General features: G+C 44.7%; 1 protein-coding gene across 1 annotated transcript in view; it reads right to left on the reverse strand.

Annotated features, from left to right (window-relative positions):
* Positions 1 to 3852: 3852 nt before the first annotated feature.
* ELP3 (elongator acetyltransferase complex subunit 3) overlaps positions 3853 to 10215 on the reverse strand; it is a 120485-nt gene continuing 114122 nt past the window's right edge. Inside the window, exon 15 of the mRNA XM_010840293.1 lies at positions 3853 to 5101. Within this exon, the coding sequence (XP_010838595.1) occupies positions 5025 to 5101 (77 nt within the window). The 3' untranslated portion in view covers positions 3853 to 5024. The remainder of the gene's footprint in view (positions 5102 to 10215) is intronic.

The raw sequence follows: 10215 nt of genomic DNA on the forward strand, positions 1-10215 counted from the left end.
GGGTGACAGACCATAGGGAGGGACCCAGAAGCCTGCAGTGGATGACCAATGCTTAAAAAAAAAAAAGCAAGCATATCTTAGTACTGAGTCAAGGTATGTGTGCAGCCCCTACTCTTCATCGATGATTCTAGCTATTGTGACAGTGAGAATAGAAAAGAACATGAAAGACCCAATGAAATTAAGTGTGGTGTCTGCAGACAATGGGAATTTAGGTAGTCATTAAAAAGAATGAGATCGGGACTTCCTGATGGTCCAGTGGTTAGGACTTGGCCACGATCCGTGTGTACTGACACGGGAAGATGGTGGTGGTAGTTACATCTTGTGGAGTGAAGACAGTTACAAGGTGACATGCGCTGTGTGACCATTTCGTGTAAAGCTGATTGGTTGTGTGCGGTCATGTGCGATTGCATGAAACGGCATTCATCACAGGGCTTACCGCTGTCTCTTGGTGAGATGTCAGGTTATTTTGTGCCTTTCTGTTTCATTTCAACCTGTTACAATGAGCATATATAATTTTGGGGACCGAAAAACAGCGATTTTCATTTAAATGTTAAGAGCAGCCTTCCTCTGGTCTGCGTTCTCCCTTGATGACATCATGACTTTCCACTTCCTGCACTTGGGAAAAACCTGGTTGGTGAAAGGAACCGGTTACAGGTTGTCTGTTGTGAGGCTGAGATAATATGAAAGCAGACTGGGTGCTCGATACTTGTTAGCGTTCTCTTTAAACATAAGCTGACTGGAAACATCTTCCCCCCTAAAAAGGGAAACATGGGGTGGAGTGAGAAAGGCCAAGTGGGTGCCTCGGGTTTGGATCTCCTAAATCCACTTAGTAACTGAGCTCTGGGTTGCGGTGCTGGGCTGCTCCGTGGGCACCGTGCATGTGGCCGTATACACGATCTGTGGACACTCAGGGCTGGTGCTGATGGCACTGGGCAAGGTGGTGGCTCTGGAACTTCAGGCCCAGTGAGGCAGATACCAGCCCGTGTCCTCATTTATTAAAGGAGGGAGATGAGTATTGACCTTGAAGGTGACCTAGATAGCAAAGCAGCACATGGCGGGGCTCAGATGGCAGTTACTCCACTTGGAGGAGTTTTCCAGGTGGACAGAAGGGTGTTCTAGGCTTGTCAAGTGACAGGGAGGAGATAAAGCTGTAATTTAGACATAAAAAAGTAGTTTTTTTCCCCTTGTTACAGGCTTATTGTTATTTGGTCACTAAGTCGTGTCCAACTCTTTGGGATCCCGCCAGGCTCTTCTGTCCATGGGACTCTCCAGGCAGGAATACTGGAGTGGGTTGCCATTTCCTTCTCCAGGGGATCTTCCCGACCCAAGGGATTGAACCTTCGTCTCCTGTATTGGCAGATGGATTCTTTACCACTGAGTCACAAGGAAGCTCCCTGTTACACATGTTATTTGTCTATGTTAAAATCAGTTTCTTTCAAAGGTCCATAAGCTCACGTTTTGGGGACAGCCATCACAGGATGAGACACAGAGGTACAGCTGGTACACATGCTGACGCACACAGGTGGCCCTGCTCGTCCTCCCTGGCCCCAAAGGTGGCCAGACTCCCTCAGGGGCTCCCTAAGTGGACATGGCTACCTGTGCACACACAGGAGAGACCACAGTCCACGCTGATCCTGGACAGCTTTCCAGGAAGCCCCCAGAATCACAGGGATACGTGAAAATGCTTTTTTGCTGTTGCAAAGTCTCAGCTAGCTTCTTGTCCCTCAAAGCATGGAGTTGACAACTTGTAACCCTGGACTTAACATGAACGAGAGAGGACCAGTCAGAACATCCTCAGATAGAAGGCCTCAGAGCCCGGTGATGCTATTCTTCTGACACTGGCCTCTAGCAAAATTGAGAGATTCTAGCAAAAAAAAAAAATCAGGTTCTACTGCCAGCAGGTAAGAAACTCTCATGTTAGAATGGGCCAGATAGACTTCCCTGGTGGTCCAGTGGCTAAGATTCTGCACACCCAATGCAGGGGATCCAGGTTTGACTGATCAGGGAACTACATTCCACATGTTACAACTAAGAGTTTGCACACTGCAACTAAAGATTTTGCATGCTGCAAATAAGACCTGGTACAGCCAAATGAGTAATTAAATAGGTAAATACCAAAAAAAAAAAAAAGGCAGGATACTGCACTTGTGAGATATTGGCTATAATAGCCGGTACTTGTAGTGTGTTTTATGTCCCACAGGCCTTGATCAAAGAAATAAGACACATGTGAGCTCATTTATTCTTGACAGCTACTGCACGAGGGAGAAACTGTTATCAGATCCATGTTACAGACAGGAAACTTGCTGAGGGGCAGTTTTCTTGCTCGAGGTCACACACCCATTGAGAAGCCACTTCACTGGAGTGAGGATGGTTTATACAGAGAATGTTGTGGTTTATGCAGCATCTTATCAAATGTGATCACATAAGAACATTGCGTTCATTCTGACGGGTGGGCAGTTCTCTCATTACAAATGAGGGGAGGGCAGCTCAAAAATAGGAGGGGACTTGCTCACAGCTTCAGAGTTAATAGAGGAGCCCAGGTTTTCAGAACCTAGATCTTGAGCTGTTTTATCAGGTTAGGGGTCTAAGTTCTTTATGAACAAAATGGCTTTTTTTTTTTTTTTTTGCCATACCACATGCCTTATCGGGGTCTTAATTCTCTGACCAGGGATTGAACCCAGGCCCATGTCAGTGAAAGTTTGGAGTCCTAACTACTGGGCCAACAGGGAATTCCCCAAATTTCATTTTTAATTAGATGATAACCTTAAAAAATACCATAAAAATCTCTGGAAATGAAAAGCTGTAATTTGAAAGATGCCTTCATAGAACAAGTTTTGGCTTTTAAGTTGTACTTCTCAGGATTCTTCTGGGCCAGTAGGAATTTATTCCTTTAAAAGGAATCCACATTCATTCCCAAATCTGAGAAACAGTGAGTTCTACCAGGCTCTTTTACTTTGCAATAATGAATTTTTAAAATCTCATTTTTAATGCAAATAGATTTCAGTCTGTTTTTGATAAGGGCTTGATTTAAAAAAGTAAAAAAACTCCCCAAGTGATTTAACAAAAACTCAAACCAATTGCTAAGGAGCTGCTCAGTACAGATCAGACACACAAACTGCAGCTTTATAGGCTTCATGCTGAGGCTGAAGGCAAGGCGCCTAGCTGCTGTTCCTTATGAGGCAGTCCATTCGACCAAGACCACACATCCCTAGAATGGCCAGGCACCAGAGATGCCAAGAACAGTCTTTGGAGGTCAGGGGAAGTCATTCTGCTTAAATGTGAGTGAACTTGAATTTCATGCTAACTAGAGCAGCTTATTTGTGACCTATCTGACATCCATTGTAGGTCTGCTTTAATTAGTAAAGAAAAGGACACACTGATTGGAAGTAAAGAGTGTCCACATTAAAAATAATGATTAAGTGCCCCCCTTCCTGTGATGCTCATGCAGGTCCTCCTTCAATGATAAGACTCCTTTCCCAGGTGTCCAGGCCATACTGACTGGCTGTGCACGTGCTGATCTGTTACTTCTAAAGACCGCACTGAAAACAATCCTTCTCTAGGTAGTTTCTCAGTTATCTGAGAGGCTGTCTCTGGGGCTAGTGTCCTCAGTTTGGCTCAAAACTGAGAAGTAGCTGAATTCCCTAAACGGCACTCATGAAAAGCCTCTGCGGTTCCGCAGCGAGTTGACAAGGGAGCCAATGCCATTTGCCTGGTGGCATTTTAACAAGATGGCAAACAGCACCCAGGAGGAAATGGACAGTGCCGGAGACAAGAAACCCAAGCCTGTAAACTCATGGCAAATGTCACCGTGTTTACAGGGAGAGGAGAGAAAAAGCCTTATATGATTCTTCCTTGTGTGTTGAAGATTTTATTTTTCAAACATTTAGAGGAATCAACTCCCTTTACTCTAACTTTTTGTAAAATGCCACTGAATCCCAGGGATGCAGGTTAAGCCATGCTCTTAAGAACAGACCCTCTCCAGGCTGAGTCTCCTTAATAGCTTACCTGGAAGTCACAGAGAGGCAGTCCTAGATGACGCTTTGAAAAAGCCAATCTTTCTCCTATTTTTAGATTTGGACCTGTTTCCAGTATTTTTTTAAACTTTCATATATGAGTTTAACTCTGCCTTTTCTCCATTTAAAACTGAAAGAATTAAAATGCAGGGAAGAATGGCTGTGTCTTTGTGTCTTGATGCTCAGACGTGTGTGCGGCAGACTGCCTGCTCAGGACAGACCAACAGGGACGCCAAATGCTTCTCTGGGTGAAAGTGCTGCCCACGGTGTTTAGCAGTTGTCAAGTGTGAGAAGTACGGGCAATCAAAATCCTGAAATAAATGGATGTCTGTAATGGCCCTTTGTAGATGGCAGCCAGTGAACTGAGAAAGGCTGGTTTCAAGCTTGAACCCTCACCTGTTCTCTCCCCATCACAGATATTTCAAACAGCAGCACAGGAACCACAATGACTGCCATTAAAACGAAAGCTCAGTTTTTAAACTAGTGCTGGAACGCGTACGTATTATAGCAACAGGACAGAGATCAACGTCTGACAGCTTTCACATGATCCCGACACAACTCTTTGTCTATACTCTACATAAATAACCTACCCCTAAGTTTACTCTTTAAGTGACATAGCCAGTTTTAGTTCATGAATCGTGGTGTCCAAATGAGTTGATTAACTTGCTTTTTGTCTCTTTGCCTGAGTCATGACGGTTAGGTCACTTGCAAGTCTCATGCAAAACCAAGAAACTAGATATAGGAGTTAAGCCTTGAAAACTGGTGACATCTTGAGAACATGCAGGAGCGGGTGGTGTGGGGGGGTCTGAGTGTCCAGGCTCCATGGGCTTGGTCAGCAGAAGCCCGACCCAGCCCTGAGCAAGGTTTCCAGGCTCCAGGGTGAGGGGGAGCCTCCTGCCAGGGGCTCAGGGAGGTCCATTTGCTTTGCTCAGCCTCTGTGCTGAGTTTTCAAGACATCCTGGATCGGTTTCCTGCCAGGGAGGAGATGCCTCCAGGTGGACTGGTGTGGTGTTATTCTAGCGTCTTTACCATGTATGGACCTTGCAATCTGTAGCCAATCTTTCTGTAATAATTCCTGGTGCCGACCCCTGTGAAGAAGCAGAAAAAACAGAAGTCAGAGTCTCTATTAAGCTTAACTTTGTGTGTGTGCTAAGTCACTCAGTCATGTCTGTGACCCCATGGACTATAGCCCACCAGGCTCCTCTGTCCATGGGTTTCTCCAGGCAAGAATACTGGAGGGGGCTGCCATTTCCTCCTCCAGGGGATCTTCCTGACTTAGGGATCGAACCCGCATCTCTCATGTCTCCGGCATTGTTAGGCGGGTTCTTTACAACTGCTACCACCTGGGAAGCCTAAGTGTAACCTTAGTAGCTCAACAGCCAGCACATGAGTCCCTCTGAGTTGTCCTCCTTCAGCCTCCCACTCACTCACAGACCAAAGTCCATTCCAGATTGAATCTCATTTTAGTAAGTCTGGAACTGTTATAAATTCTGAACTCAAGTTGCATTAAAGCATAGAAACTGTATTTCAGAGCTGATGGGTTTACAACCCTGTGGGGACCACGCAGCACGGCTTTAGATGTTACAGGTGAATGGCGAGTGGTGGACCTAAAGTGTGCGATCTCCACACTCCGAGTGAAGCCAGACAGTGTCATGGTTTCCTGGGAGGCTGAACAAGAGGACAGGTGTGGGACGTGGGGTCTCTGCAGCCTCGATGCCCTGACCCAGAGAAGTGTCAGTGCCACTCCTCCAGAGCAACCATTTCTGCAAAACAATGTCAGTGACGTTAAATTAGTGGTACTTAATTTGCACCTTGTTTTATAGGTTTTTGGGGGTATTAATTTGGTGTATTTATTTTGATATACAAGCAATTTAAGCACCAGGAACTTACGCTGACTTTTTATTTGCCTACGTTTTAAGGAACATTAGCTGATTTAAGTCAACTACTAAAGGTCTGTAAACTTTTTCTTCTTGAAAAGGAATCTATATATTACTTCCATTTGAGGAAATTATTGTAAATGGTATCTCTCTAATAAAACACGAACACATATAAGAAGCTGAGCTCCCAGGAGGATAAAGTGTGGTTTATGCGGTATTATCTATATGCTGCTAAGTTGCTTCAGTCGTGTCCGACTCTGTGCGACCCCACAGACGGCAGCGCACCGGGCTCCTCTGTCCACGGGATTCTCTGGGCAAGAATACTGGTGTGGGTTGCCATTTCCTTCTCCAATTATCTATATGAGTGGTTAAGAGTATGGGCTTTTGATCAGTTAGACATGGGTTTAAGGCCTAGACCTGTCGTTTTAAGGGCTGTGGCTTTGGCCAATTATTTAATTTCCCTGAACCTACATTTTATCATCTGTAATAATGTACCTGTGTCTTAAGGATGGTGAATAGTAAATGAGATGGTCCTTGAGATGTGCTTAAGTCCAAGAGTCTGGAAAGAGTTGTTTCTTCTGAAACACTGGCTGCTGTTAGTATTTTAAAACTTCTAATGATCTGATAGCTGATGGTTTTTCTAGCTTCATTCTCCCTGGAAACACTATGCTTCAGCCTTGGGGAAGTTTTAAGTTCCCTGTATGTCTGGCTCTTTACCTATCTTCCAGGCTTGGCCCATGCTGTGCCCTCTAGCAAATGAATTAAACCCTGGGGAGGGGCGTGGGATCCTCTGATCTGGAACTGGTTGGTCAGAGGCACACTGACAACCTAGATTTGCGATTTGCATCCAAAGTGGGGGTGGTCTTGGGGACCGAACATGTAACCTGTGGGGTCTGACACCATCTCCAGAGAGCTAGTGTGAGAACTGAGTTAACTGTAGGCCACCAAGCTGGTACCACGGAATCACATGATGTGTGGGAAACACTACTTCTGCTGTCAGTAGTGTTGTGGTCTTACTCTGTGTAACGTAAAGGAAGACACTGGCATTCTTCTTTTCAGTGCTTTGCCCCACAGCTCTCACCACTGTGATGCTGGTTGACCTCCCCCTGTGGTGGAAGCTCTATGTATCTTGTTCATCACTTTGTATTCCTAGTGATCAATATTGTGTGTGAAATCAGGCCACTGCTAGCCCTCTCCAGTCTAACCTCATTCTTTAGCCCAAACATTTGCTATTTAGGAACAGCCTTCCCATCGTGTTTTGTTTCCCATCCCTTTTCAAAATCTTTCAAGTATTATGAAAACCGAACTGAATTGATGTGATGGAGGTAACAACAGAATTGTCCTGTGGTAAGAGGTCACTGGAGAATTTCCCAGGATTACTAATATTGTGTCTTGTACAATTTCACCTTGTCTTTGTGTTCTAATCATCATTTCTGTTCAACACTGTGGTTTGGGGTAGAGCTGGGGGAAGACAGAAGCATGAACAAATAATGGGTCAGGCTGCTCAGACCCACTGGATCCAGGAAGACATCTCATACCTCTCAGAGGGTAGGTGCGTGCGTGCTAAGTCACTTCAGTCCTGTCCAACTCTGTAATCCCATGGGCCATGGCCCGCCAGGCTCCTCTGTCCATGGGATTCTCCAGGTGAGAATACTGGAGTGGGTTGCCATGCCCTCCTCCAGGGGATCTTCCTGACCCAGGGATCGAACTCAAGTCTCTTATGTCTCCTACACTGGCAGTCGGGTTTTTTACCACTAGCGCCACCTGGGAAGTCCCCCTCAGAGGGTATAACCACTTTAGTGTTTGCATTATCTCCTGAAGTTCTGTATCTGTAAGCAGGTCCTATGTCCCAGCAATCACATTCCCAGAGTGAAAAGAGGAACAAATGCTTATAGCCAACAAAAGACAGGATACTCATAACATCCAAAACAGGAAATAATCCAAATATCGATCAATAGTAGAATGGATAGAGTACAGGATGTTCACACAATGGAATACTAATACGGCAACAGGAAAGCAGGAACTAGAGCTACCTCCAACACCATGGACGAATCTCGCAGATCTAATTTTGCACAAAAGAAACTAGATATATGAGTCCATCAATGAAAAGTTCAGAAACAGACAAGACTAATTTTATGGTGATAAAGGTCAGAATACTGGTTATATTTGGAAGACAATAAGGATTGACAGATGGAAGAAGGGAGTGTTCTGGAATGCTGAAAATGGTGTATCTTGATCTGGGTTAGAAGTTATTTAATACATGGGAACTTACACATACACACAAATTACATGGTATACTGAAAACACTGTACTTTATTCATGTACATACATTATAGTTCAATTAAAAAAAAATCCCATGAGGGTGTATATCCATTTAATAGATGTTCCATAAGTTTTGACAGCTCTGTTTATATAAAGAATTCAACAAAATAAGGAAAAAGGATGAGAGGTAGGTGGCTAAGAAACCATTACCAGAGGGATCAGTGTATCACAGAAATGTCTCTGAAGTCATCAACACAGAGCTTTCTATTTCTAGAATTCTAGAAACACACAAACATGCTAGAAATGACTTTTGTCATCCTTTCTTCCACTTTAAAGTTTGCATTCAAACTGAACTTTGCTCTGTGACATGACAGCGTTTGGCAGAGGCCCCCTAAGACTAAAACGAGCTTTTCCTCACTTCAGCTGCAAAGCACAGACTGTAGCATAAATTAAGGATTCTGATCAGAAAAGTGACATGACTGACTTACCTTTGAAAGAGATGGCTCTGAATGCTATTTTGAGAACAGAAGGAAAGTTCCAGGAGGGCAGGGTTTTGCCTGCAGAATTGCTAGTACCCGGAGCAATGCCTGCACGTATTGTTCAGTAAGTAAGTAACCAAGGGCAGGGGGCGGCTTCCCTGGTGGCTCAGATAGTAAAACAATCTCCTGCAATGCAGGAGACCAGGGTTCAATCCCTGGGTCGCAAAGATCCCCTGGAGGAGGAAATGGCAACCCACTCTAGTATTCTTTCCTGGGAAATTCCATGGACAGAGAAGCCTGGTGGGCTACAGCCCATGGGGCCGCAGAGAGTTGGACACGACTGAACGACTGAACTGAACCGAACTGAGCGACTAAGCACGCATACACACAACCAAGGGCAGAAACAGGGAGACCAGTTAAGAAGCTATTGCAACAATCCAGGTAGGAGATGGAGGTGCCTCAAAGCAGAATCATAGTGGTGAAGAGTGGCTGGAATCTTGAAATACTTAAAAGGGAGAGTTAGAAGAATCTGCTGATGGATGTGAAGAGAGGGGCCTAAGATGACTCTAAGGTTTTTGGCTGAATAAGGATAGATTTGGAGAAAGAATGAATTGCCAGTTAGTGAGACTGAAAGATGCTGGGAGAAGCGGTGGGGAGGACACCAGGAGCTTGGCTTTGGCCGTGCTGCAGGTGAAACGGCTGTTAAGACATTCAAGTGGGGATGCTGAGTGATATGTGATGGTTCTGGAAGCCTTTCTTGCTCTTAGATGGTCTCTTTTCATGAATGTTCTTTTGGAAAGAAATTCATTTTCCTTTTTTCTTAATTGAAGTATAGTTGATAATACTAGTTGCACACGTACAACAGAGTGACTCAAAATTCTTAAACCGTACTCCATTTACAGTTATGATAAAATATTGCCTATATGCCCTGTGCTATACAATATATCCTTTTGGCTTATTTATTCCATACGTGGTGCTTTGTGCCTCTTAGTTCCCTACCCCTACTTTGCCTCTCCCCAGTGGTGACCACTAGGGTGTTCTCTGTATCTGTGAGTCTGTTAGAAAGAAATTTCTGGCTGGGGCAGGTAGCTTATGAGGGAGTTGCCTAAGGATGAAGCAGGTGGGTGGAGGCTGGCAGAGTGGGCAGCTGAAGACAACCTGGGTCCTTTTTGATGCTGTTGAATCATGAAGTAGCCAATCTTAAAGCTGCTTACCTAGGAAGCTGTTGTGAAAAATGTTTTCTGTTTGGTGTAAGCCATTTTGGTACTTTGGCGCACTGTAATAATACATGAGATAAACATCATTTTAACCATTTTTAACTGTACAGTTTACTGGGATTAAGGAGCTTCATACTGTTGTTCAACCCTCACCACCATCCAGTCTACAGCAGTAAAACTGAAAGTCTATATCTATTAAACAGTAGCTCCCTGATTTATACAATTATTCAGTTCAGTTCAGTCGCTCAGTCGTGTCTGACTCCTTGCGACTCCATGAATCACAGCACGCCAGGCCTCCCTGTCCATCACCAACTCCCGGAGTTCACTCAGACTCACGTCCATCGAGTCAGTGATGCCATCCAGCCAT

The sequence above is a fragment of the Bison bison genome, unplaced genomic scaffold (assembly GCF_000754665.1).
Source record: "Bison bison bison isolate TAMUID 2011002044 unplaced genomic scaffold, Bison_UMD1.0 scf7180017864143, whole genome shotgun sequence".
Taxonomy (NCBI): domain Eukaryota; kingdom Metazoa; phylum Chordata; class Mammalia; order Artiodactyla; family Bovidae; genus Bison; species Bison bison.